This window comes from Chrysemys picta, chromosome 17, assembly GCF_011386835.1.
Source record: "Chrysemys picta bellii isolate R12L10 chromosome 17, ASM1138683v2, whole genome shotgun sequence".
NCBI classification, from domain to species: domain Eukaryota; kingdom Metazoa; phylum Chordata; order Testudines; family Emydidae; genus Chrysemys; species Chrysemys picta.
Genome location: NC_088807.1, coordinates 3,295,405 through 3,322,766, shown reverse-complemented (window position 1 = coordinate 3,322,766; position 27,362 = coordinate 3,295,405). Strand labels below are relative to the sequence as shown.

At 58.3% G+C, this 27,362-nt stretch overlaps 2 protein-coding genes across 3 annotated transcripts; one reads left to right on the top strand and one right to left on the bottom strand.

The window, feature by feature from the left end:
• Positions 1–154: 154 nt before the first annotated feature.
• On the bottom strand, positions 155–18,721 carry LOC101949054 (inositol-tetrakisphosphate 1-kinase-like). The gene is made up of 10 exons (XM_005293193.3): positions 18,052–18,721; positions 11,607–11,631; positions 8,739–8,861; positions 7,825–7,936; positions 7,128–7,226; positions 6,305–6,345; positions 4,908–5,073; positions 4,325–4,392; positions 3,244–3,406; positions 155–2,901 (listed from the first exon to the last, which is right to left on the bottom strand). Exons 1-10 carry the CDS (start codon positions 18,144–18,146, stop codon positions 2,627–2,629), a joined length of 1,167 nt encoding a protein of 388 aa, XP_005293250.2. The 5' UTR covers positions 18,147–18,721; the 3' UTR covers positions 155–2,626.
• On the top strand, positions 16,402–25,986 carry LOC101940110 (proteasome subunit alpha type-6-like). Of its 2 annotated transcripts, none has more exons than XM_065571762.1 (8): positions 16,402–16,540; positions 20,710–20,896; positions 22,138–22,232; positions 23,076–23,157; positions 24,147–24,302; positions 24,702–24,877; positions 25,273–25,367; positions 25,454–25,986. In XM_065571762.1, exons 2-8 carry the CDS (start codon positions 20,821–20,823, stop codon positions 25,509–25,511), a joined length of 738 nt encoding a protein of 245 aa, XP_065427834.1. In that variant the 5' UTR covers positions 16,402–16,540; positions 20,710–20,820; the 3' UTR covers positions 25,512–25,986. The 2 variants fall into 2 exon arrangements, with proteins under 2 accessions (XP_065427834.1, XP_005293216.1); XM_005293159.4 differs by lacking the exon at positions 16,402–16,540 and adding an exon at positions 19,993–20,173.
• Positions 25,987–27,362: the final 1,376 nt, after the last annotated feature.

Below are 27,362 nucleotides of genomic sequence, written 5' to 3'. Positions count from 1 at the left end.
TGCATGCAAATGAGAGAAATTAGAGGTGAAATTTGCATGATTTCTCCTCCCTGCACGGCCCTCTCCTCCATACTCCTCCATCCTGACTATTTTTCCTAGCTGCCCCTTTCCACTACTGAGACCCACCAGACAAGGATAGACATTTACTACCCCCTCAAAATAATAATCTCTGCTTTTATTCCCATACGTTATCCTATCAAAATGTAGCCATCAAGATTTACTGGGGCAGTGAGGAGCCTGGAAACTTACAAGCACTTGTATATTTCAGTGGGGGCGGAGACAAGGGACTTCAAATTTCGAAGGGGTCCCTGGGATCTGCCACTGATGCAGCCCATCCCAAAGAGATGGGAGTGAATCACCGATTTTTCAGTTTGCTGACAATTCCAAAACAATGGTAAAAAAAATCATTTTGGGTTAAAAAACAAACAAACCATTTTTTTCAAAACTTTGGGCCAATTCAAAAGCTGACAAATGTCATTTCGGGCTGAAGGAAACGTTTCGATTTGGAACTTTTTTTAATGTGTTGGATTTCCGTTCCTTTTATGTTCAAAACAAGGCTGAGAGGAAAAAAATTGTTCTGACTGGAAAACTGAGAGGTTGTGTGTCAAAATGACACATTTCAAATTGTTTTCAGCTTTTTTATATTTCGTTTTAGGGTTTTTTCCCAACCAAAACAGCTTGGCAAAAAAAAGTTCTGGGGTTACTGAAGCTGCATTTTTCGCCGGAAATACGTTTTGGGTAGAAATGTTTTTGCCCACCACTAGTTTCAAGACAAGACGAGGTTCTCCGCTGGGCACAGAACTGCTGTGTCATGGGAATCACACCCAGATTGTTATGTCTCTCCTGGCTGGATACACAACAGATAGACCTCGACCGATCTTCTCTGATACGGTGGCACTCGGTTGCTGGGCTACACGTGAAAGTTATTCCAGATGCAGAGATGGTGTGAATTTAAAGTGGATTGACTATTCCCGATTATTTCCATCCACACTCTTCATCCGGAGTAAGAATACCTTGTTCCGGTTTAGTTTAATCCACTTCCAAAGTGGATCAAGCTAATTCAGAGCAAGGCCCTTTGCGATGGAGGGGAAGACCTGGAGAGTCAGGAATGAGGAAAATAAAGTTGATTGGCTGGATGGGTTGTCAATCGCCCAGAGAAACTAGGGCGGGGCTACCTTCCCTGCAAAGGATTCTGGGTAGGGAATCCCTCTATAAAACTCCCTGGCTTCTGGCTGGGAGTCAGAGCTGTAGGAAGAAAAGTATCTGGGAGGGACCTCTGGCTGGTATGGTGGAAGCTCTATTGTTGTTTTTTTAAATAAATCTTAGTATTATTTTTTGTAAAGCTCTGTGAGTTGGGTCTTGCTACTTCACCGGACAGCCTTCCTCCTGCCCTCTGGCCCCCCTCCCCCTTCATAGTCTGCAATGAAACTTTCCACACGCGGCGTTTGCCCTTTCAGAGCCCGCTCTGCGGGGTGCGGAGGCTGAGAGCATCCCGTGGCAAAGGGACGGGCCAGGAAACCCACGGGGGGTTGGAAAACGGAAGCAGGCAGTCCCCTGCCTTAATTCAGTGCTGAGACTCCTTTCAAGGAAGGAGAATCTAATAATCGGGGACTCAATCTCCCCCCCCCACACACACACACACACCCCTAGGCCCCAGCATGCGGTACAACCTAGCACCACAAGTCCTTTGGCTGGGACGTGAGTGGGATTTATTCTCCACGGCTCCCATGTTGTCTGCATTTCTGCCATCACCCCCCGGGGGGCAGGAGTGGCTCGGCCACCCCTTTGAGTTCTTGGAACATGCAGCCCCCTTGCCGGTGGATTTGAAACAGTCCAGGGGGAGTCAGTCCTTATCTGCGATGCGGTGCATTATGAGGGTATGGTTTACTGAGTGCTGGAGGCGAAGAGCCTGGGCTATACAGACCCATAGTGTCTGGTCTGGTCGGGTCCAAGCAGGGAGGTGCAGTACTGCACTATACGGACCGGTGACCTGAGCTGGATTGGGCCTAGGGCTCTGGTCTGATCCAGACAGGGAGGTAAGAGACTGCACTGTATGGAACACTGCGCTGATCCAAGCAGGGAGGGGCAGTACTGGACTATATGGACCAGTGATCTGAGCTGATCCAAGCAGGGAGGTGCAGTACTGGACTATATGGACCAGTGATCTGAGCTGATCCAAGCAGGGAGGTGCAGTACTGGACTATATGGACCAGTGATCTGAGCTGGTCCATGCAGGAAGGGAGGTGCAATACTGGACTATATGGACCTCTGATCTGATCTGGCCCAAGCAGGGAGGTCCACTGCTGCACTTATAGGGACCGGTGATCTGAGCTGGTCCATACAGAAAGGGAGGTGCAATACTGGAGTGTATGGACCGGTGGTCTGGTCTGGTCCAAGCAGGGAGGTGCAGTTCTGCACTATATGGACTGATGGGCTGGTCCATACGGCAAGAGATGAGGATGCCACAGTATAAGGCCCAGTGCTCTGATCTCCCAGGGGAGGACTCCAGCTGCTGGCTGTTTGGGAATTTTCCCCGCTGGGATAGGTACGACGACGCTTCTGCTCTCTTTGGACACCCAGCGCTTCCCTGCTCCCTCGGAGAGGCCAGCCGAGCGCAGCACCCCCGTCAGTGCTGGGAGAGCATGGCTGGCAGGACGGCGAAGGTGAAGAAGCTGCTCTCGGCTGGTGCCGACTTGGGCGTCTCGAGGGAATTGGCCAGCCAAGGGGCTCTCGGGTCGGTGTCGTGGGTGCTCTCCTGGGCCGTGTGCACGTGTGGCGCCCGCTGGTGCAAGGAATACTCAGCCACAAGCACCCTGGCGCGTGCCGCCTGCTCATGGCTCTCCAACAGCGTCTCAATGTGGTTCAGGAGGGCTGAGAAGAACTCCGGGACACCTTCGTAACCTGCGGAGGCCACCGAAGAGTCATCCAGGCTGTACCAGGGCGTCCCAGAGCCCCTTACAAACACTGCATGTTAAACAGCTGCCCCGCCCCGCCCCAGAGGTGGCTGCATCTTGGTGCTGGGTGAGGGATCCCTGTATAAACAGCTGCCCCGCCCCGCCCCAGAGGTGGCTGCACTTCAATGCTGAGTAAGAGATCTCTGCAGCAAGAGCGGCCGCACCCTGCCCGTTTCTGCTCCCTGCAGCGCAGCGCCCCCTAGTGCTACACCCGGGCATAGGGGCCAGCACTGAGTGTGAGGGGAAAAGCGCCCCCTGCTGAGCCCCTGTTCCTCCCCCAGGCTCTCACCTGGGAAGGCGTTGACGTCTATGGCCACGCACCGCCCCGTCTGCTTCTCCACGATCAGATCCACCCCAAACAGAGAGAGCCCCAGGGCGGAGCGCAGGCCCCGCACGGCTCGGCAGACGACGCCGTCGGAGGGCGGGGGGGGCTCCAGCGTAGCTTCATCCAGCTGGCAAAAGAGCAGAGAGCACCGTGGGCTTGGGGGGGGTCGCTGGGAGGGACGCCCGGCGCGGTGTCTCCGGGAATGAAGCCGAGGGAGTGAGGCTAATAGCTCTGGGAGATGGACAAACCCCCCCCCCCCGCTAGGACAGAACTCGGGGGGGGGGGGAAGCAACCTCTATTGAGGGCCTTGCAGCACAGCGCCCCCTAGTGAGCCCCTCCCCCCGCTCCCTGAGGCACAGCGCCCCCTAGCCCCACACTGGGGCATGAGGGACAGCGCCCCCTAGTGAGCCCCTCCCCCCACTCCCTGAGGGACAGCGCCCCCTAGCGCCGCACTGGGGCATGAGGGACAGCGCCCCCTAGTGAGCCCCTCCCCCCACTCCCTGAGGGACAGCGCCCCCTAGCCCCGCACTGGGGCATGGGGGACAGCGCCCCCTAGTGAGCCCCTCCCCCCACTCCCTGAGGGACAGCACCCCCTAGCCCCGCACTCGGGCATGGGAGACAGCGCCCCCTAGTGAGCTCCTCCCCCCACTCCCTGAGGGACAGCGCCCCCTAGCGCCGCACTGGGGCATGGGGGACAGCACCCCCTAGTGAGCCCCTCCCCCCACTCCCTGAGGCACAGCGCCCCCTAGCCCCGCACTGGGGCATGGGGGACAGAGCCCCCTAGTGAGCCCCTCCCCCCACTCCCTGAGACACAGCGCCCCCTAGCCCCGCACTGGGATATGGGGGACAGCGCCCGCTAGTGAGCCCTTGCCCCACTCCCTGAGACACAGCGCCCCCTAGCCCCGCACTGGGGCATGGGGGACAGCGCCTCACAGTAACCCCCTCCCCCCACTCCCTGAGGGACAGCGCCCCCTCCGCTCAGAGCCGCTCCTCTCTGACTCTGGCACCGCGCCCCATCCTGCGGCCTCCCCGCGCCCGTGCTCACCTCGGTCAGGCGGGAGCAGGACTCTGGCTTGGAGACGCTATGGCTGTTGAAGAAGATGCTTTTCCTGGCTGTAAGGAACAGAGCGAGGTCACGAGCCCGGCTCACCTGGGCTCAGGCAGCGTGCGCCCGGGAGATTCTCCGGCACGGGGCTCCAGAGAGACTCTGGGCTCATTGGTCACCAGCTCAGAGCCATGCAGTCTGCCCCCGCTGGGGATCTGGCCCCATTGACCCCAGTGGGGCAACAGATGGTTGACCCCGGCTGGGGATCTGGGCCTTATCTGAGGGACGAGGGCACGTGACGCTTTTTCACCCCAGGTTGCCCGGCTTGACTCCAGCTCAGTACAGAGCAAACCTGAGGGTCATCCGTGCAATGAGCTTGCTGGGCCTCAGCCCTGTTTCTCCAGTAGGGCAGGAACCCGTGGCACCGAACCGCCCCTCCAGGACTGGCGCTAACTGCTCCCCCCGCCCGCCCCAGGCAGCCTCAGCAGGGAGACCGAGGGCTGGAGGGACCACAGAGTCTCAGTTCCAGCCCCCACAGGAGGAGATGGCCCAGGTGCCACCTCTCCCCCGTCCACACACACACCTGATTCCCCCCGCGGGAAGTTCTTCAGGGACGGCCGGCGCACCACAAAGTGGGAGGAGCCTACCACAAAGACCTTGAAGAGGACGGCGTCGTGGTTGACGAAGCTCTGTAGCAAACAGGGGGCGCTCACCTCCCCCAGCCCCTCCTCGTTGAAGATCAGCGCCATCTATGTGGGGGGGCGGGGAGAGCGGAGAAGAGCAGGGTAATGGACGTAGGGGCTTCCATAGGGCGGGGACGGGTCTATAGGGGGCCTCTCTTGAGGGATGGGGAAAGGGGAGGGGCTTCCTTAGCCCCACCCCCTACTAGCATCCCGCGAGCCCTGGTTGCCATGGCAACTTGCCAGCAGCCAATTGCAGCTGGAGCCAGAGGTGTGGCCTGTGAGTGGGGCGCAGCTCCCAGCATGCAATGCTCTCTGTTGGGCCGACTCGTTGCATGTGGGGAGTTCAATGCCCTATACTGAGCCGCTGCCCGGCCCCACAGCATGCTGGGAGGCATGGTCTCGTCCAGACACACCTCGGTGGCTGCATATCGAGGACTAGGAGGGTCAGAAAATGAGTGGCAGGGAGGGAAGGGCTCAGAAATACAATCCTGGTGCCTCATGGGAATTGTAGTTCAGGTGCCTCATACCTCAATAGGTGGGGCTTCCTAGCTGGACTACATCTCCCATGATGCACCAAGCTTTCCCCTCCTGAGCCACAGCGGTGCATCATGGGAGATGCAGTCCGCCTGGGCAGCTAGCCCGTAGGACAGAACGGAGGCATAAAGTGGCTGAACTACAGCTCCCATGATGCACTGTGGGGGCTGAGGAAGAGGAGAATACCTTGGTGCATCATGGGAGATTGAATTCAGTGCCTAGTGCATGAAGAAATAAAGGTCTCAGACTACAACTCCCACCAAGTACCCCAGCAACATTTCCAAATAGAAATTTTTGGGTGTTTGGCCAAATTTGGGAGGGGTGGGTGGGTTCTGTGTTCTTTTTTTTTTCAAGGAAAAGTCGGATTTTGCCGGTGGGCAGCAGCCGCTTTCTGTGTAGTCAAAAATCTGATTTTTCCAGCAAAAACTAAAGGCAAAAACTTCCCAGCGGCCCCACTGCTGACCCCGTCCTGATCTCTGGCATTGCCTCTTGGTGTGTTGAGAGGGCACTTGCCCCTCCTTTCTGACCCTCCCACCCCAAAGTCTCCTAGTGCTTTTATACCAACCCCCCAAAACGTGTCAGCAGAGGGATTTGAACCCACAACCTCTCACGCAGCCACCCAGGCCTCCGTGGCTTGAGCTAAAAGAATAATTCCATTAGCGAGCCACGGTAGTAGGCTGTTATCCTCCACAAGGGCTAGCTGCTGGAGGAGGAGCTGTGGCCGACCCATTACGAGCAGGTTCTGGGACACGATGCTACTGACCTCGTGGGAGCTGGGTCCGTGAGCCACCCGGGTTTTGCAAACTGAAGGAGGAAGAGGAGGAGTCGGTGGAGAGTGAGGTGACTTAGCCCCGCCCCCTCGTTGCACCCCGGATTCTGACTCATCCAACAAGAGCCAATGGGGCTCCTGGACCTGGAACTTTCTACCCCAAATCCCTCCCTTCCGAGCCGTTGGGGGTGTGACCAAAGCCGAGCCCCCCCAGCACGTCCCCCAATCAGAGGCTGGGGCGCTGAAGCAGCTCCCACCTCCTCCTCCGGGGGCTGTGCCCTGCCCACGCCCCCCTCCAGCCCTGCCCCATCTCCGCTCTGGCTCAGAAGTCTGCTGTGCCAGTGCACCTGCCCTGTAGCCCCCTTTGCCCCACAGCCAATAAGGCCCCGAGTCGGCACTTTATTTGGCCAGCGTTCCCTTAGGTGGGAATGTAACAACCAGCCCCACCCAGGCGCCCAGCAGGATTCGAACCCGGGTCCCCCTTAGCATGAGCCGCTACTACTTGCGCCAAAGGAGCAACTCCACAGGCCAGCAGCAGCAGCAGGCTGTTATCCCCCCCGCTGCAGCCCACGCTGTGCCCACGGCTCAGCATTGCAGGGCGAGCCGGGGAGCACCGAGGCCTGGAAACTCATTGCACTGGTGGGATTGCAAGACCAGCATGGCGGGATGCACAGGTGCCAGGGCAGGTGGGGGGAAGGGAGGTATTTTGATTGGCTTCAGGTTCATCAGCAGCACCTATCGCCATGAGGCTGGTTCTCCTCCCCCTCCCCCCAGGTATAACGGCCCCACGGATTAAGGAGGTGCTGGGCTCACTCACTTAAGGGGAAGGTGAGGCCCTGCTCCCGGATCCGCGCCGCCGCCTCGCTCCCGGTCCCGCTGTTCAGCTCCACGTAGGGCGGGGAGAAGATGCAGCTGTCTGCAGAGCAGGGTGGGCAGAAATAAGGGGGGAGCAGGTGGTTTGCATAGGTGTGAGCTGTCCCCCCTCCCCGCCCCGCTGTGAGGCTCCACCACCCATCCCTCGCCCATGTGCACGGCGCTGCCTCCGCCCCCACCACACACAGACCCAGACGCATGCCCCACCCCACTCAGCTCCTGCCTTCCTTGCTTTCTTAGCTGTTCACAGAACTGGGTGTCTCTCCCCCCCATGTTGGGATTGAGACCCTAACTCCCACACATGGCTGCTGCCTGAGCCAAAAGCCAAGCCCTTAGCCACGCCTGCAGCAGGTGCTCTATGGGGCCCAGCCCCCATTAGCGGGCCGTGAGTCACCGCATTCACACTGGCCACCTCCTCTCTAACCTTGCCCTGCAGGGAATACGGTTCAGAGCAGAGAATGCTGGATTCTGAAGGCCTACGCTAATGCTTTGATCACCGGGCCAGCCTTCCTCTCTGGTCCGACAGCGTCGCCCTCTGGGGTCGGATTCAAATGAGGGGACTGCTTCAGTCAGCTCTGGGGGAAGATCCCAACTGGATACCGACCACCCGGGCTTTACCAGGACACCCCAGAATCGCACACCTTGATCCTGAAGTTCCCGGAGGAGGCGACAGGATTCGAAGCGGTCCAGGAGCAGCCGTACAGCTGGAAATGGGTCAAGGAGGATGATGCTGGAATAGGTTTCCACATAGGTCTGAAGAACGAAAGCAAATGTGTAATTAGTCCTGGGGGCGGGGGAGGTTTAAAGCCGCAAAGCCCATTAGTGGGTTTGTGTTGATCACCTCGCTGCAAACGATGCACCTGAGGTGCTGTCTAGACTCAGACGCATCCGAGTGCTTCGTTACGCATTCTGGGTAGTGGAATCCAAAAGTCACTTCCTGTACTAAGGAGCGCTATAACCAGAGCTACCACTAGTGGGAGACAAAGACACCACGTGCGCCTAAGCAGGGGACACGCGAGTATCTGTCAAGAGGTTAGTTCCCCTCCATATTTGGCACCGCTGCTGGAATCCTGTGTCCAGTCCTGGTGTCCACAATTCAAAAAGGCCGTTGATAAATTGGAGAAGGGTCAGAGAAGAGCTGGGGGAATAAGGACTGTCTTAAAGGGAGAGTCTCAAAGAGCTCCATCTATTTCGCTTAGCAAAGAGAAGATGGCTTGATCCCACTCTGTAAGGACCTACGTGGGGAACAGAAATTTGATCACGGGCTTTCCAGTCTAGCAGAGGAAGATCTAACAAAATCCAATGGCTGGAAGTTGAAGCTGGAAAAATTCAGACTGGAAATAAGCCGTCCATTTTTAACAGGGTAATTAGCCATTGGAAGAACTTACCAGTGGTTGTGGTGGATTCTCCCCGGCTGGCCGTTTGCTGAATCAAGAGGGGATTTTTTTTCTTTTCTTTAAAGATCTGCTCCTGTTCAAGCAGGAATTATTGCAGGGAAGGTGGGGATGGCCTTGGCGATCCTAGTGGAATCTACTAACCTGCCCCCAGTCCTTACCTGGAAGTCGCGGATGAGCTGGTGAGACTGGCTGTCGTAGTCGGACTCAAGGATCAGGTCGGAGAGTTTGTGGATGATGACGTCAAAGGGGCCCTGCTCACAGAGGGGTTTGGCCAAGTCAATCTGGGACGGGAGGAGAAGCGGAGATTAAAAACCCTTCTTTGCTGGGAGCCGGAGCTATGCCGGGAACCCGTCCCACGAGAATATTCAAGATCTCCCAACATTTCCCAGCCCTCATCAGGACGAATCCAAGACCTTAGGAACTGTTTGGCCAAAAAAAAAAACCCCAAAGGAAGAGAGCACCAGGGGGTCACCACACTTACCCGGGCTGGGAGACACCCCTGCTCTGGAAAAGACACTTAGGATAAGAAGTGGTGAGATTTCATTCCAAAGGTTGTATTTCCCTCTTCTGTTCTTTCATTATAACCAGCTGTCAGTTATCTTGCGGAGTCCACCTTCTCCAGTGAGACACCGAGGGGCCTTATTTTAGATCTTAACTCCTTTATAAAGGCCAAGCAAAGTGGCCTACGAGAGCTCGAAAAGACTTGCTTTAAGCCATCGCTTTTCCTATTCGAACCTTGTCCCTGGTGGGCCACCCTCGTCAAAGAGAAGTAGCCCCGCTCCTCAAATTGCCCAGAAGACAAGCGCACCCTTGGAAGGGTGACGAATGTGTTAGGTACTAAAGGATTAATAAATGGTTGGTTGGTTACGAATAAGCAGGGGTCCTGATTTGAGAAAGGCTGTTCAAGTTAGAAGCTGATCTGAAAAGAAAAGTGTTAAACAAGTAAGCTAACACTCCCTGGACTCAACAACAAGGGGGTAGCTGTTGGGTCCAATTATATATCAGCAAACCTGCTTCGGTAAATTTCAGCATTAAGAGCTAACTGACACTCAGGCAAATTCACGTGTGCATAATTTGGTCTTCCCCATCCTAGTGGAGGATTCTGATCTTGAGGCTATTAGCTCTTCTCGGGGGGGGGGATATCTCAATCTTTCCTGTCCCCGACTCCAGCAGGCCAAGCAGCCCCTGTGACGGCTGGAAGGTGAAGCTAGATGAATTCAGATGGGATCGAAAGCGAGCGTTTTTAACAGGGAGGGTCGCGAATCTTTGGGACGATTGGCTGGGCGGCCTGGCAGGTTCTCGGTCACTGGCTGGGACGGGCTTTTTTTTTAAAAAAAAGATCTGCTGAAGTTCAAACGGGGATTAGGGCGTGTGGGATGCAGGTCAGAAGAGTGACAGCGGTGCCTTCAGGCCCGCGAATGCCAGGTGCGTGCCCCTATTTGCTGGGCTGTTTGCCACGCTAGTGACATTCTTGCTGACTCTTGTTTTGAGGGAAATTCCAGGCCTGAGGCCCCCTTCCCCAAGAGACGTTTCGGTTTGGACAACTCAGCATTTTTTGGTGAGAAAACTGCCACTGAAAACTTTCCGCCCCGCTCTTCCGACAGCGGCCTTTGACTTTCCACCCCGCTGTGCCTTACTCCTTTGGTCCCACCAGCCACGGCACCGCTAGGAACCCGGTTGTCTCCAGTGAACACGGACATTCTAGTACCCGCTGAGCCGCTGCAAAGTAATGCTACCGCGTAGCGGGCAAAGCAAGCAGTGCGTCCCTCCCCAGAAGTGGATGCAGTTTAGTGGGGGGAAGTGATTTATAATCAGCTGCCTTGCCCCGCCCCAGAGGTGGATGCCTTCAGTGGCAGGGCGGGGGTGGGGGATCCTAAATTGATCTGATCCTTCACGCGATCTGAACGTTGTGATGATTCATCACCCGAGGGAGAGAGGGGAATGACCACACACCAGCGAACAAAGCATCAGTCTCTTTCACGCCCACCGGAGTTAACGCCTTATTGGCTCCGCGCCATATTGGTCATTCTCCGCCGGTGCCACCCAGAAACGGCTCTACCTTTATCTCTATGGACTTTGCCAGCCGCTGTCAGTTTAAACCAGTTCTTATTGACAGACGGGGCCGATCCCAGCGCAGGCAAACAAAGACGGGCACTTAACCCTCAGCCCCTCTGCAGAGGGAGGCGATGGGTTCTGGCACGCGCCATCTTGGGTGCCCATCACCCTGGTATCCAGGTGGCTGGGTCATTGACCTATGCTCCCGCCCCTGCTTGATTTTTATCCCCGGTCCTCCGGCCAGCTCCGCGTTGCTCTGAGCAGGGCCAAGAAGACCCAGGGTGTGGGGGGGGGGGCAGTGCTGACCCCAATGCGGCGCTAGGGGGCGCTATAGGGAGCAGAGCTCGGAAGGGGGCGCACTCCCCTCTGAGTCCCAGCATGGTGCATGAAGACCGCAGTAATTCCCCTATAGATATCCATACCCCTAGCACCGCGGTTCCCAGACTTTTGAGGGTCGTGCACCCCCTTACCCCATCTGCACACACACCCGCTGCAGCCAGGAGCAGGACTGTAGCTTGGAGGGAAAGAGGGGGATGTGGACAGGGATTAAGGGGGACAAGCTGGGGGCTGGCGCAGGGCCGGGAGCAGAGCCATGCCGAGGCTGGGTTGGGAGCCGGGGCTGGGGGCAGGACCAGAGCAGAGCTGGGGGCAGGGAGGGGCAGGGAGGGGCTGGGTGGTGCCCCCTCCTGGGTCAGCCCCATCCTGCCCTGTGGCACCACCCTCTCCTTGGCGCTGGGAACAGCACTGACTCATCCGCGAGTCACTCACGCCCCTCCCTATAACATCAGGGTGTGCCAAGGTCTCCCAGTCAGCCAGGCCAGACCCTGCTTAGCCTGCTGGCACGTGGCCAAACGTTCCCCGTAGCAAACCTCAGGAGTGGTAGCTTCCCGTATAAGACCCGCTCCTCCAGCATCCCCCGCCCCCCTCCCCTGCACACCTCTGCTCCCAGGCGACCCACGGCTCGCACTCACCTCTATGACTTCATAGCCTCGTTTCCTGGGCAAACAAAATGAAGAAAAACTGAGTCAGGGGTTTGCACCAAAGCATCCTGCTGAGAGAGGCAGCGTGGCCCAGTGGTTAGCCTACAGGACTGGGGTCTAGGGGTCACGGGATCAACCCCCCCCTCCCTTTGCCACAGACTCCCTGTGCAGACTTGAGCCAATCACTTCTAATCGCTCCCTGCCTCAGTTTCCCCACCTGTGAAACGAGGATAATAATCCTGTCCTTGCCTACTTAGATCTAGAGGCGAATGTGACATTCTTTTCTCCTAAGCGGTGTCGTACTGAAAGGTCCTAATGCCTTTGACCCAAAGCCAACCACAGGCCTCGCTGGGCTGAGTTCCTTGCTTCAGGCTCAATGGGAGGAGCAATGAAGCCGTTCTCTGGGCTCGAGAAGGCTGCAGACACCGGGGGCTTACCGCCCAAAGCACGGCAGATCAGAGCTAAGCCACGCCCAGTGTGGCGTTTTCCCTGGGCTGCAGGCTGTGGGATATCTGCCAATGGAGGCCGCAGAGGGACGCTGTTTCTTGCGCACAGAGAGGCAGACGTGGGCATTTCGGTGCAAGGAAGCTGCCCGCTGCTGTTTTGACCGTGCTCACGAGACCAGGACTGTGCGTACGTTGCTTGTCAATAAACAGGGCTGCGCCAAAGAACACACCCGCTTTGTAGCACCAATTTCTCCTCCTAACGGAAGCAACTTTGCAAAGGCCGGGAACGGCGGCAGAACGGCGTAACTTTAAACGGGCGCGAACCCCTGTGTGGAGACCTATTTTTGTTTAAACCCGTCTTCTTTCCCGTCAGCTTAAATCGGAACAGGTGGAAGCTAAACCGAACCTATGCGGCTCTTAAACAGAAACCGGGGCTTTCGCACTGGGGTTTGGGCTGCTTTCCTTAGAGCAGCTATGAAGCCGATTTAAGGTAACCCTTTCCCATGAGGACAAGGCCCACACGCTCTGGGGCAAGGTTTTGGTGGGCGTCTGCAAGGAATTTGGAATAAAACTGTCCTCATTAGAGTTGGTTGGGCTATCAAACTAGGACACTTTTAGGCTGACATCAATGGCCAAATAGACTTGCATGCAATTGACAAAAGGTGTGAGTTACAACTGATTTTGTTATTTCAGTGCAAGTTTGCATGTAGTATGTGTCTGTGCAGCGCCTGGCGCATCGGGACCCTGATCTCGGTCGGAGTCTTGGCAGCGCCCGGTACGGGGGGGGGGTGTCCCTGATCTCAGTCGGGGTCTGGGCAGTGCCCTGATGTCTTCTGTGACATCTAGGCAGTGTCTTGCTACAAATAATAAAGAAGGTCTTTCATTCCTTCTCTGTGCAAACGTCACAAGTCGATGCCCGAGAACCTGCTGAGATAGTGAGGGAGAACAGGGGAGGGAGAAAGGAGAGGAGGGAAAGCCAGAGATAAGGGAGGTGGAGAGATAAGATAAGGAGCAAGGGAGGGAGAAAGGAGATCTATTATGTGGGCCTTTAGTGTGCCAACCCTGAGAGGCTTTGACCAATACACACAAGGGGGGGTGCCCCTTTGGGTGAATAATCCTGTGATTCATGCTGTGAGCATGGGATCACGCACGACGCTCCGTGCCTCGGTTTCCCCATCTGTAAAATGGGGTTGATAATCCTCCCTTTGCCTATTTAGATAGTGAGTGCTTTGGGGCAGGGATTATGTCTCACTTGGTGGCTGGGGAGCGCCCGGCGTGACGGGGCCCTGACCTAGGCCGGGATCTGGGCAGCGCCCGGCACGACGGGGCCCTGATCTTGGCCGGGGTCTGGGCAGCGCCCGGCATGACGGGGCCCTGATCTCGGTCGGGGTCTGGGCAGCACCTGGCACGACGGGGCCCTGGTCTCGGTCGGGGTCTGTGCAGCGCCCGGCACGATGGGGCCCTGATCTCGGTCAGGGTCTGTGCAGCGCCCGGCACGACGGGGCCCTGTTCTCGGTCGGGGTCTGTGCAGCGCCCGGCACGACGGGGCCCTGATCTCAGTCGGCGTTTGTGCAGCGCCCGGCACGACGGGGCCCTGTTCTCGGTCGGGGTCTGTGCAGCGCCCGGAGTGACGGGGCCCTGATCTCGTTCGGGGTCTGGGCAGCGCCCGGCGTGACGGAGCCCTGATCTCGGTCGGGGTCTGGGCAGTGCCCGGCGTGACGGAGCCCTGTTCTCGGTCGGGGTCTGGGCAGCGCCCGGCGTGACGGAGCCCTGATCTCGGTCGGGGTCTGTGCAGCGCCCGGAGTGACGGGGCCCTGATCTCGTTCGGGGTCTGGGCAGCGCCCGGCGTGACGGAGCCCTGATCTCGGTCGGGGTCTGGGCAGCGCCAGGCGTGACGGAGCCCTGTTCTCGGTCGGGGTCTGGGCAGCGCCCGGCGTGACGGAGCCCTGATCTCGGTCGGGGTCTGGGCAGCGCCCGACGTGACGGGGCCCTGATCTCGGTCGGGGTCTGGGCAGCGCCCGGCGTGACGGAGCCCTGATCTCGGTCGGGGTCTGGGCAGCGCCCGACGTGACGGGGCCCTGATCTCGGTCGGGGTCTGGGCAGCGCCCGACGTGACGGGGCCCTGATCTCGGTCGGGGTCTGGGCAGCGCCCGACGTGACGGGGCCCTGATCTCGGTCGGGGTCTGGGCAGCGCCCGGCGTGACGGGGCCCTGATCTCGGTCGGGGTCTGGGCAGCGCCCGGCACGACGGGGCCCTGATCTCGGTCGGGGTCTGGGCAGCGCCCGGCACGACGGGGCCCTGATCTCGGCCGGGGTCTGGGCAGCGCCCGGGACGACGGGGCCCTGATCTCGGCCGGGGTCTGGGCAGCGCCCGGCACGACGGGGCCCTGACCTCGGTCGGCGTCTGTGCAGCGCCCGGCACGACGGGGCCCTGACCTCGGTCGGCGTCTGTGCAGCGCCCGGCACGACGGGGCCCTGACCTCGGTCGGCGTCTGTGCAGCGCCCGGCACGACGGGGCCCTGACCTCGGTCGGCGTCTGTGCAGCGCCCGGCACGACGGGGCCCTGTTCTCGGTCGGGGTCTGGGCAGCGCCCGGAGTGACGGGGCCCTGATCTCGTTCGGGGTCTGGGCAGCGCCCGGCGTGACGGGGCCCTGATCTCGTTCGGGGTCTGGGCAGCGCCCGGCGTGACGGAGCCCTGTTCTCGGTCGGGGTCTGGGCAGCGCCCGGCGTGACGGAGCCCTGATCTCGGTCGGGGTCTGTGCAGCGCCCGGAGTGACGGGGCCCTGATCTCGTTCGGGGTCTGGGCAGCGCCCGGCGTGACGGGGCCCTGATCTCGTTCGGGGTCTGGGCAGCGCCCGGCGTGACGGGGCCCTGATCTCGTTCGGGGTCTGGGCAGCGCCCGGCGTGACGGAGCCCTGATCTCGGTCGGGGTCTGTGCAGCGCCCGGCGTGACGGAGCCCTGTTCTCGGTCGGGGTCTGGGCAGCGCCCGGCGTGACGGAGCCCTGATCTCGGTCGGGGTCTGGGCAGCGCCCGACGTGACGGGGCCCTGATCTCGGTCGGGGTCTGGGCAGCGCCCGACGTGACGGGGCCCTGATCTCGGTCGGGGTCTGGGCAGCGCCCGACGTGACGGGGCCCTGATCTCGGTCGGGGTCTGGGCAGCGCCCGACGTGACGGGGCCCTGATCTCGGTCGGGGTCTGGGCAGCGCCCGACGTGACGGGGCCCTGATCTCGGTCGGGGTCTGGGCAGCGCCCGGGACGACGGGGCCCTGATCTCGGTCGGCGTCTGTGCAGCGCCCGGCACGACGGGGTCCTGACCTCGGTCGGCGTCTGTGCAGCGCCCGGCACGACGGGGCCCTGTTCTCGGTCGGGGTCTGTGCAGCGCCCGGCGCGACGGGGCCCTGATCTCGGCCGGGGTCTGGGCAGCGCCCGGCGTGACGGGGCCCTGATCTCGGCCGGGGTCTGGGCAGCGCCCGGCACGACGGGGCCCTGATCTCGGTTGGCGTCTGTGCAGCGCCCGGCACAATCTCATTTGGTGCCTCTAGACTTTGCTGCAAGTCACAGAATGAATAAGGCTCCTGAAGCGCTTTATAAACCATGGTCCTGATCCGGTGTCCATGGAAAGGGATCCCAGCAGCTCTGGCTCAGACCCACCCACCCCGACATCAGCCGGGGGCAGCTCGTTTCCCCTAACCAAGGCCGTCCCGGGGCGGGGGAGGGGGAAGCTGGCTCTTTAAGAGGGCGTGGCTCCAGGTAGCCTGCCTCCCAGGTGAAGGGAATGAGCCCAGGAGTGGAGGGGAAGGTGTTGCATAAGGTGGGAGGGGACCTGCTGGGGGAATATAAGGGCAGCCTCCTGGGTGGGGGTTGAGGTTCTTAGATCTCAGGGGCAGGGTTTGGAGTCTGGGGATGCTTGTGTGCTGTGGATGGACAGAGAGAGTTGTGTTGTTTTGAGCTGTCTGTTAATACATCACAGTAGCTGGGAAAACAGCCCCCTCCCCTGGGGAATCTGATTAACCGGGGAAGGAAGGGTAATGGAGGCCTTAGTGGGGTCCCGAGGCCAGACAACAGCCTGCCCCTTTGAGCCCCCCCCCCCAAAACATTCATCACAACTTGCCAGAAAGTCCCTTTGCTTCCTAGAGTATATGAACCAGAGGCAGCGTGGCCTAGTGGATGGAGTACTAGCCTGGGCGGCAGGAGCCCTGGGTATGCCTGGCTCTGTGACTGGGGGCAAGTCCCTTCCTGCCCCTCCCCCCTTCCTGTGCCTTAGTTTCCCCCAGCTGCAAAATGAGGATAATACTAACGTCCTTGGTAATTTGCCTTGAGATGGCAGGGGTGGCTGGGACTCGGAGCAGCGGGCGCTGGCCAGTTCCAGATTTCCGCCTCAGTGAGGCAAAGGACCGTCTGATGTTGCAAAAACACAAGCCCGGAGCGGGCCTGAACCAACAGGGAGCAGCTCAACCCCGCGGAGCCCGGCGGTGTTAGGTGAGAGCCTCCGGGCCCAGAGCCCGCATCCTCTGTTGTGCAAAACAGACCTGGGGCTAATTTCATTCTGGCAGCTGGAATGGGGGCAGGAGGTGAAAACACAAAGAAAAGTCAGAGTGAAATTCACCCCTGTGCTGGGAGCCTAAATCCATCCCAGGACTCCTGGGTTCTTTCCCCAGCTCTGCGTGGGAAGTGAGATCTACGTAGAGCAGGGAGCTGGGAGGCGTCATGCAGTTTTATGAGGCGCGTGTTATCAAAGTGGCCAGGACTCCTGGGTTCTTTCCCCAGCTGCCAGTAGGGAGTGTGATCTATGGGTTAGAGCGAGGGGCTGGCAGTCAGGACTCCTGGGTTCTATTCCCAGCTCTGGGAGGGAAGGGGAGTCTAGTGATAAGAGCAGAGAGAGGCTGGTAGTCAGGACTCCTGGGTTCTCTCTCCAGTTTAGGAGGGGGACTGTGGTCTAGTGGCTAGAATCAAGATTCCTGGGTCTTATCCCCAGCTCTGCTAGTGACTTGCTGTGTCCCCTAGGGGGGGCAAAGGGGCCCTTGCTGCTCCGTGCCTCAGTTTCCCCATCTGTAAAATGGGCCCTTGCTGCTCCGTGCCTCAGTTTCCCCATCTGTAAAATGGGGATAACGATACTAACCCAGCTCAGAGACCTTCGGATGGAAGGCGCTACGTAAGCACCAAGTATTGTATGTGATCTTAGCAACTGAGCTTCCGTCTGCTCTGTGTCGCTATTACAGATCCCTGTGGGGCGTAGTTATTGACTAGAGATTTACCCTTGGCCCCTCAGCCAACATGTCCAATCTTCTCCCCCCAGCTAATACAGTAATTAATGCTTAGCTCTTAGGGGTCAATGGAAGCAGGAGGATGTGGGCGCTAGTTCCCCTATAAAGGTCTGGGGATTGTTACTCTCAGCCATGTGCGGTGCTCCCCTCCAGAGGTGGCTGCATTTCGATGGTGCCATGCGTATGCTGCTTGGGGGCTCATTTGGGACAAAATGCAACCGGGGGGTGAGGTTAAAATCTACGGAGCCGGTACAGACCCTGTAACTAGCATGGCTTGGGGAGGCAGCGGCCGGGGTACTAACCTCAGATGTGGGAAACTTGGTTTCAAGTCCCCTGCTTGGCCCAGATCCTCAAATGCATGGAGACTGCGTGGGTAGGACTGGAAGGGAGGAGTATCAGTCCCTTTGATGATCTGGGCCTTAGCCGTTCTGTGCCTCAGTTTCCCCAGCGGTACAGTGGGCATAACAGTCCTACCTCCCAGGGATAAATACATGAAGAGGGTGTGGCGCTCAGACCCCGCAGCAATGCGGGGTCAGTTCACCCCACAGCTAGAGGAAAGCTTGAGATGCGGAGCGAGAGGTTCGGAAGCAGAAAGCCAGTCACATCCGTAGCTGGTGCAGCAGTTTTCACCAGTCCCTTGTGCACGCCCTGGGCTACCCGCCCCTCTTTTTGCCCTGCTCCCAAGGATCTCCCAAGGCGCTGAGCACCAGAGACTCTGTCCCTTACCTGCAGAGATCCTCAAAGCCCTGGAAATTCAGTTTCTTTTTCTTCTTGTCGTTCAGGCAGTAGCCGATGCGTTTCCCTTTCCTCCAGCTTGGCATCTTTTTGCATCCGTCTCTTTATTGAGAAAATAAATAAACCAAGCCCCACACCTCTCGGTGTGTGAAATGTGAAAATATTGTCTCCGCTGCGTCCGGGCCTCTGCCCTCTTCGATCCGAAAGCGCCGGCCCCTCCCCGAGTGGCAAAGTCCTTTGCGAGCAGGAACTGGGCAGGGTGCACGCAAGGTGGCAAATTCTATCTTCCTCCGATCAGCTGATGTGCCATAAAATATCGATCCCTGTTGCTTAATAACTCGCGGCCGGCAGCCTGTTACCTGAGCCTGGGCTGGGGCTGATTGTCAGCCGTGATAAACGCCGCGAAACGCACGCTGAGCACCAGACCTCTGGCCTGTGATGCCATCGGGTTGGTTACACCCCGTCCAATTTAGTGCCTTGCAAATGCTGAAGCAGAGATTTCTGCTGAGCCTCCCCCAGAAAGCATCCCTCAGACTTGGGCCACCAACCACCTGATCCCTGGTACGTGCAGAAAATAGGGGTCTCCCCCTTTCTGTGTGTCAGCCGGGTCGGTGCTCAGATCATATTGCACCAGCAGTCCGGGGAAGAAACCTAGTGATTGATTCCACTCCACGCACAGGTAGAAATTTGAGCAAAAGGATATGCGTGGGAGCGCCAATCTCTTCTGCATTTAGATGCAGGAAGATCAAAGGCTGCTTAGATTGGTGCAGGGGAAAATCTCACAGCCCAGTTCACCTCCCCAGGGGCTGAATGTGTGAAAATCTCTCCCCTCCCATGGCTGTCTGCTGCTCCATGTCGGAATCAGACTGGTTCACAGCCCCGCTCTCTGGCTTGCCGGGGTCTCCAGGGATAAAGTCCTGCCTGAGGTTCTAGTCCTGGTTCCGCTAGTGGCTAGTTGGATGACCTTGGCCAAGGCATGTTCCTGCTTTGTGCCTCAGTTTCCCCCTCTAAAAGCGGGAGGGGCTTTGGGATCTACTGTGGAAACAGAGGTTGGACAATTATAATCAATCTCATTACTTTCCCTGCCTTCCCAGGTCTCCCCACCCCGCAATTCTGTGATGCCTGAATTTGACAAGAGCCCTCCCACACTCCACCCACACCTTCCCAGTGGGGTTGTGGGTATGACCCGCAGTGCCTTCTCCTCTTGGCCGGGGCTGGCTGTCCAATAGAGATCCCCCCTCAGCCTGCAGATTGGCAGGCCTGCCTCTAAGCTCAAGATGCGGTTGCACCTGGCTAACGTTGATTGTCGTCTGGCTGAGTGTCACAGGCCCCTCTGCAGGGAGAGAGGCCTTCGCCTTGGATTCGCCATTATTAAATTTGTAAAATCCCCCCCACACCCCAGGGTTAGAACTCCTCCTCCCGCTCCAAGACCCCAAGCAGCTGTGGCTTGAACTGAAAGGGGGATCTCTCCATTAGCTCTCTAAGGGGCTATGACACATGGAGGTGCAGTTCTGCGCTCAGCCAGCAGAGGGCAGAGGTGCATGCCCCGTCCATTGCCCCGCCTGGCTCCTTGCAGCCAGGGATCACTTTATCAACATCCTGCTGTGTCTTTAAAGCTGCCAGGGGCTCCCTTTGCGCCACACAGAACAGCTCTGGCCCCCCTCTCTGCCCCGTTATCTCGCCGCCCCCTCTGCATCTCCAGCCCGATATTTCCCCGCGTCTGTGCGGCCAGTCCGGACGCGGACACGCAGCCTCAGGTCTAATGCTGAGTTGAGGTTTTGGGGACCTGTGACAGCCTAGGCCTGTCGCGGGGAGATCTCCCTGTCTTAGGTTTCTGTATCGTTGCGGGGCCAGGGAATTGTGGGTAATGCCATGGGAGAAGGTGACCGCAGCCCGCTAAGAACTATGGGGAGGGGGGAAATCAGGCAGATTCACTCCCGCGAGATACTCCCCACTGGGGAGACTGGCCTAGACTGGTTCAAACTGGGTTCCCCAGAGAGCAGCAGACAAAGAAAGGATTCTTGGCTAAGTTGCCTGGGTTTAAACTGGCTGGGGACCTTCTTTCTGATCCTGCAACGCACCGGATCGTGAGCCGCAGGGGGGGCCCCGATCCGTAAGGAAGGGTTGGAAGGACAGACATGGGCCGAGGCTGGAGCTGGGGTGATCTCTGGGGAGCTTTTTAGCCCGCGTGTAGGTTTTCGTGGTTTCTCCGTCACGCTGTGACCCGTGGAATAAAGGCGCTTGCTTAGAGAGGGCTGGCAGGTGACCGCGGGGCCGTTCTGCGGCTCGTAGCCCCGGAGGACGAAGCAAAGCATAGCCGCTGGCTCGTTGAGGCCGTCTGGCTCGCTGGGGGATTGCCAGAGCAGGGAACACCCTGGTCAGGACAGGGAGAGCGGCAGGGTTCTGCCCAAGAGAGGTGACTGCCGAGGAGCCCAGAAATGTGACAGATGCCAGGGCAGGAAGGTGACCCCCCACCCCCTCCTGCTTCCCTGCCACCCCAAACTGAACCCACTGGGATGCTTTCATCCTAGTGAACCCCCAACCTGACTGCCCTGCACCCCCCAACTCCAGTGATCAACCCCCCATATTTTCCCAGCACCCCCTCTGCAGGGTCCAGATCTGCCCAATTAACGCAGCCTTTCCCGGCAGGTACTTTCCACGGGTGAACTGAAAGTGAAAGGGAAAGAGGCGAGTGGCCGTGTCTCTGCAGAGGGCCCTGTCTGCCTGTCTCCCTCCCTCGGCCCCCGGACGGACGGTGAAATGTCGCGTGGGTCCAGCGCCGGCTTCGATCGCCACATCACCATCTTCTCCCCCGAGGGGCGTCTCTACCAAGTGGGTCAGTCTGTGGGGTGCCATTTGGGGGTGGGGGGGTTTCTCGTCCCTCGGGACTGAGGCCAGAGCGGGATTGGCGCCCTTGGTCCCAAGCTTGGGGCCTGGAATAATCAATTGGGGGGTGGGGGTGTTGCTGCTGGAGATCAGGACTCCTGGGTTCTGTCCCCAGCTCTGGGAGGGGAGTGGGGTCTAGTGGTTAGAGCAGGGGGGCTGGGAGCCTGGACTCCTGGGTTCTCTCCCTGGCTCTGGGAGGCCACGGAGTCCAGCAGCTAGAGGACACTGTTGGTGTCAGAAATCCTGGGTTCTGGTCTTGGTTCTGAGACGCAGCAGGGTCTAGTGTAGGGGTGGACAAACTGCGGCCCGCCAGCCGTTGTAAGCCGGCCCTCGAGCTCCCACTGGGGAGTGGGGTCTGGGGCTTGCCCCGCTCTGGAGCTCCAGCCAGGGAGCAGGATCAGGGGCCGCTCCACGTGGCTCCCGGAAGCGGCGGCATGGCCCCCCTCCGGCTCCTACGCGCTCCAGTGGCCCCCTCCGGCACTCCAATGGGAGCTGCAGGGGGGGCACCTGTGGACAGAGCAGTGCGTCACCCGGAGCCTGCACCCCCGAGCCTCTCCCCACAACCCTGCCCCAGATCTGATCTCCCTCCTGCCCGCCAAACCCCAGTCCCAGCCCAGAGCACCCTCCTACACCCCAAACGCCTCATCCCCAGCCCCACCCCCGAGCCCACACCCCCAGCCAGAGCCCTCATCCCCCCTGCACCCTACTTCCCCGCCCAGAGCCCCCTCCCGCACCCCAACCCCAATTCTGTGAGCATTCATGGCCCGCCATACAATTCCTATTCCCAGATGTGGCCCTCAGGCTAAAAAGTTTGCCCACCCCTGGCCTAGTGGTTAGAGCTGGGGAATTAGGAGTCAGGACGCCTGGGTTCGATGCCTGGGTCTGGGAGGGGAGTGGATCTAGAGTGGGTTAGGACAGGGGCGGGACTGGGAATCAGGACACCTGGGCCCTATTCCCAACAGCATACTGATTTGCAGCATGACCTCAGGCAAGTGTCCCCGCTCCCCCCCCACCCTTCCGCTGCATGCCTCAGTTTCCCCATTCGTAAGAGGCGGCCGCCCTGCAGCAGCATGTAGGTTTTTGTCTGTGAAGCCCCGATGGAAAGCCCTTGAGCAGTGCCATCCCCCCCCCACACACACACACACCTCCCTTTCTCTTCTTGCATTTACCGATTGCTGTCTCTGGTTGCAGAATACGCCTTCAAAGCCATCAGCCAGGGGGGGCTGACCACCGTGGCCGTGAGGGGGGAGGACTCTGTGGCCGTGGTCACCCAGAAAAAAGTGCCGGTAGGAGCCCAGTGTGTGGGGGAGAGGCCGGAGATCGGGGGTGGGGCCCTGCCTTAACGAGCCCTGCCTTGGCTCTTTGCTGGCATAGATCACGGCCCCGATCCTTGTGCCAGCTGAACCCGCCGCGTGGGGCACCTTGGGGGAGAAAGGACACGGGCGCCGGAGCTGGCGTTGGGCCAGGACCCCAAGGCTAATGTCTGGGCTCTTGCGCATCATGTGCCACAACCAGATGGGGTGGTGCTGTGAGCGTTGTGCCGGGAAAGCGCCCCCTACTGAGCCCCCCACCCTGCTCCCTGCAGCACAGCGCCCCCTAGTGCCACACTGGGGTCAGCACAGACACTGTGGGGAGAGCGCCCCCTACGGAGTCCCCTGCCTGGCACCCTGCAGCACAGCGCCCCCTAGTGCCACACTGGGGTCAGCACTGACTGTGTGGGGAGCGCACCCCCTACTGAGCCCCTCCCACCCCATTCCCTGCAGCACAGCGCCCCCTAGTGCCACACTGGGGTCAGCACAGACACTGTGGGGAGAGCGCCCCCTACTGAGCCCCTCCCACCCCGTTCCCTGCAGCACAGCGCCCCCTAGTGCCACACTGGGACATTGGGGCCAGCACTGACTGCCCCTCCCCCCACGCCCTGCCTGAGGTTCCCCACCCTAAAACCGAGGGATGAGCCGGTCCAGCTGTAGGGTGCAGGGGCGATTTCCACCTGGGCCCCGTGGCAACCCCCCTCCAGCCTGACCCCCGAAGGCAGGACCCATCGGGGCGGCACGTGACAAGCCGGGGCGTCCCGCACTGCAGAGGGAAGGGAAATCACCTGGCGTTGGTGTCTTCACTCCCACCCCTAGGATAAGCTCCTGGATCCCGGCACCGTCACCAACCTGTATCGCTTGACGGAGACCATCGGCTGCGCCATGACCGGCATGAGCGGTGAGCGGGCTCCGGTTCCCTCCCGGGGGATGAATCCTGACCTGGCGTTAGCAATTCCTGGGGACGCCCGCTCTGTGCCCGTCCAGGCGGGGAACGAGTCTGGGCCAGCTCCAGGAACAGGGCCTGGGCCCTACCCCTCCACCTTCTCGCTCTGGAGTTCGCTGGTTCAATCCCCGCCACCCCCATCCCCTGTGTGGCGGCCGGAAAACAGATCCAGATCTGACCCGGAGACGCTTACGCTGGCTGCCCCAAAGTCCTGATCTAGAGCGCAAGGTGCGGGGGGTCCTCTAGTCAGGCTGCCCGGCAAGTTTTTCTCCTCTAGAAACACACTAGCCTGGATGCACTGAGATCGTAAATGCCCGGTATTACGGCAGCGCCTAGGGGCCACGAGCTGAGATCAGGACCCCTGTAGCACTGGGCACTGTCCAGATGCTCCCCCCAACTGAGATCAGGGGCCCCATTTGCTGGGCGCTGCCCAGACCCCCCACACACACGACTGAGATCAGGGCCCCTGTTATGCCGGGCGCTGCCCAGAGAAGAGCAAGTTATAGTCCCTGCCCCAAAGAGTTCACTCTCTAAATAGACACAGGCAGGGTGATTATCCCTATTTTACAGATGGGAAAACTGAGGCCTAGAGAGAGGGAGTGACTCGCCCCAGGTGTCTGTGGCAGCCTGCAAGGGGTCAGAACCCTGGTCCTCCGGGCTCTACAGCGGCCAGGCTCCGTCCCCTATAAGAGGATGACTCTTGGGTGTAGCAGTGTTAGGACTTTTATCCTGTTTGGGAGATATTCGGCCAGTAGAGAGCAATGGTGTCATTGAACGATACAGCTCTGAGTCCCTCTAGTGGTGGGGACAGACACACACACACACCCCAGGGCTCAGCCCCTCCAGCAGGGGGTGATAGGGACAGACACACATACAGAGATGCAGCAGAAGGGAGGGGTGTGGTGCTTGTGCCTCGTTTGACGGGGGCTCCTTTCCCCGCCCAGCCGACGGCCGGTCCCAGGTGCAGCGCGCCCGGCACGAGGCAGCCGAATGGAAGTACAAGAAGGGCTACGAGATCCCGGTGGCGACGCTGTGCCGGCGCATGGCTGACATCTCCCAGGTCTACACGCAGAATGCCGAGATGAGACCCTTGGGCTGCTGTGAGTGACGGGGGGCAGGGGAGAGCCACCCCACCCCATGGACCCACCCAGAGTCACCCCTCTCCTTTACCCAACCTCTGTCTGTCCCCCACTTAGCCCCACTCACTCAATGACCACCCCCATCCCCTACCCCACCCACAGCCTGCCCCATAACCCCTGACCGCCCCTTAACTCAGCACTCCCTTAATCACTAACCCCCACACGGCAGCCCCAGCAAACCCTCCAACTTCTTCCCATTCTCCAAACGCCCCCTCCCCCGGGACCCAGGTGGTCCCATATGAGCTCCCCCCACACCCCGACTTTATTTCTTTATGGCCACTTCACACTCTGTCTCCAAACTCCTGCCGGTTCGGACTGACAGAGACACAGAATCCTGCCTCTTCCCGGTTCTGTCGGCAGGTATGATCCTGATCGGGATCGACCACGAACTGGGGCCCCAGCTGTTCAAATGCGACCCGGCGGGTTACTACTGCGGCTATAAAGCGACCACTGCTGGGGTGAAGCAGACCGAGGCTAACAGCTTCCTGGAGAAGACCTTGAAGAAGAAACAGGGCTCGCCTGTGGATCCTGTCGAGGTCGGTGTGCGTGTGTCCCTGCGTGTGTGTGTGTGTGACCACACAACTGCGCATCACTGTCCATGACTGGGTGAACGTATCCCCTTCCTGGAGCAACATGAGCCCTATCGAGCGATCAATCAGCCTGGTGCTAGAGTGGATGCACATGTATACGCAGTCCTCCGCCAACAATCCCACAATGCAACACTCCCTTCAGTGGTGACCTGTCTGATGAAAGTTTTGAATTCTGCTGTCCAGGGGTCACACGTCCTATTTAAAAAACTAGCACAGGTCGTAGAGCGGAAAAATCAGGACCTATGTTATCTGTCTCGGTAATATCTTGGAGCAAGGAGTTCCGCAGATTAACCACATGCAAAGTAGAAAAAGTCTTTTTCTTTTTCTTCCTCTGTGGACAGCTGGCGATTACTTGCTTATCGACGGTCCTCTCCACGGACTTCAAGGCCAGCGAGATCGAAGTGGGGATAGTGACATCAGAGAATCCCCGATTCCGGTAAGACCTCTTGGCCTGCAAGTTCCTCCCCCCCCATTTCCAGAACAGGTCGCAAATTAACAGCACCGTGTCTTGGTGGCTTGCAGGACACTGAGCGAGGATGAGATCGAGCACCACCTGATCGCCATCGCAGAAAGAGATTGACCTCAATGACCACTGAGTCCTTCAGGACAAGAAACCGCTTCTGAAAGGGACCCCTCAAAAGCCTGGATCTTAGTTATCACATTAACATGTGGATTCCCCCAGAGCAATCCACTGACAACAGGGCTAACGTCACAATAGCTTGCAGTGCTTTTTAAAATGTTTAATTAAGAACCCTCCTAGTCCAGTTCCTTCCTGACCCCTATGACCGCTGATGGCCTGAAGCATGAGATTTCTCTCTGTCAGGCCTTGTCTTCGTTATGGAAAAAGGTGCATTTAGACCGAGCACATGCTTAATGTTTATGGGATATGTGTAAAATTAAGCCGGGGCATAAGTCTTCTCAGCAGCGGCAAGCCCTGTAAAACCAGCGTCTGTGTCCAGTTCTGGTGCCCACAACTCAAGGAGGATGTCGAGAAATTGGAGAGGGGTCTGAGAAAGCCACACACATGATTAAAGGATTAGACAACCTGCCTTGAAGTGACAGACTCAGATCAATCTCTTTAGCTTAACAAAGAGATGGTGAAGGGGTAACTGGATCCCAGGCTGTCAGTACGGATGTGGGGGGCAAATATTGAATAACGGGCTCTTCAATCTAGCAGAAAAAGGTCTAACATGAGCCAACAGCTGGAAGTTGAAGCTGAACAAATTCAGACTGGAAATTAGGTGTCAATTTTTCACAGAGAGGCTAGCGAACTATTGGAACAATCTACCAAGGGCTGTCCACCGCTGGCCATTTTTAAATCAAGATTAGCTGGTGGTGGTTGTTTTATTTTTTAAAAAAGCTCTGCTCTAGGAATGATTTGGGGGAAGTTCTCTGGGTTGTGTTCTATGCAGGTCAGACTAGATGATCACCATCTCCTCTCCCCTCCCCCTTAGCGAAACAGCGCTCTGAACGTTAATGTTCATGATCGGGTCTCTAAATGGTCCGCCGTGGCCTTTTTCATCATGCGATCCGAGGCGAAATTTAACCAGTACCGCTGTGTGCCTGGACAAGCCTGTAAAGCCGTGCTTCGTTTTTAGGGGACTGGTAACGGTGGGAAAATTAAGCCCAAGTAGGAGTGGAGTGTAAGATCGGATCAGTCACTGGAACGTCTAAGGCCTTGTCTAGGCACCAGACACTACACCAGGCTAGGTAGTGAATGCAATTGAACAGGGGAATATCTTTATTACGGTATAATTGCATCCGTACCAGGGGTTCTACCAAGAGACTACAGTGCTGTTATAAGAGCGCTATAGCAGAACTAAATTGATTTTTTTTTAAATCACATCCCTAAACAAAATACTTATACCAGGACAAAATCTTCTCCCTGAGCCATGCACGTGGATGACCATTAACTAGTTTTGTAAGGCCCAGATCCTCAAAGATGTTTCGGCACCTAACTGGTTAAAAAGCACACACCTCTGCTGGAAAGATGTGATTCCCTCAATTGAAACATGCCGGCACTTCTTGTGGTTTTCATTTCCACCGCCTCCTCTCTGCGTGGGCTGCTGGACCGGTTTGGTGGGGGTCTTTCAGACGGCAACAGGGAAAGACGCGAGTGTGTTGCTAAAGAAAAGGGGTACGGGTTGTGAAAACCACACACACGCGGCAGGGGACGATTCAGGACAGCTGTGGAACCCAGACACGCTGTTACGCACACCTTGCAATGGACTAGATTGGTAACTGGTGGTTGAAACGGACTATATTTGAAGTTGATTGTGTCCCTTTCAAAGGGCTGCACCGCCCACGTGAGACCGATTTTTATCTTTTTAAGCTAAAGCTCTGGCTTTTTCCCAGCACCCGTTCAACGACTGTTTTAATAAGCAAAGGGAGAACTTGAATCTGTTAAACATGGAGTTGTATTAACTGCCCC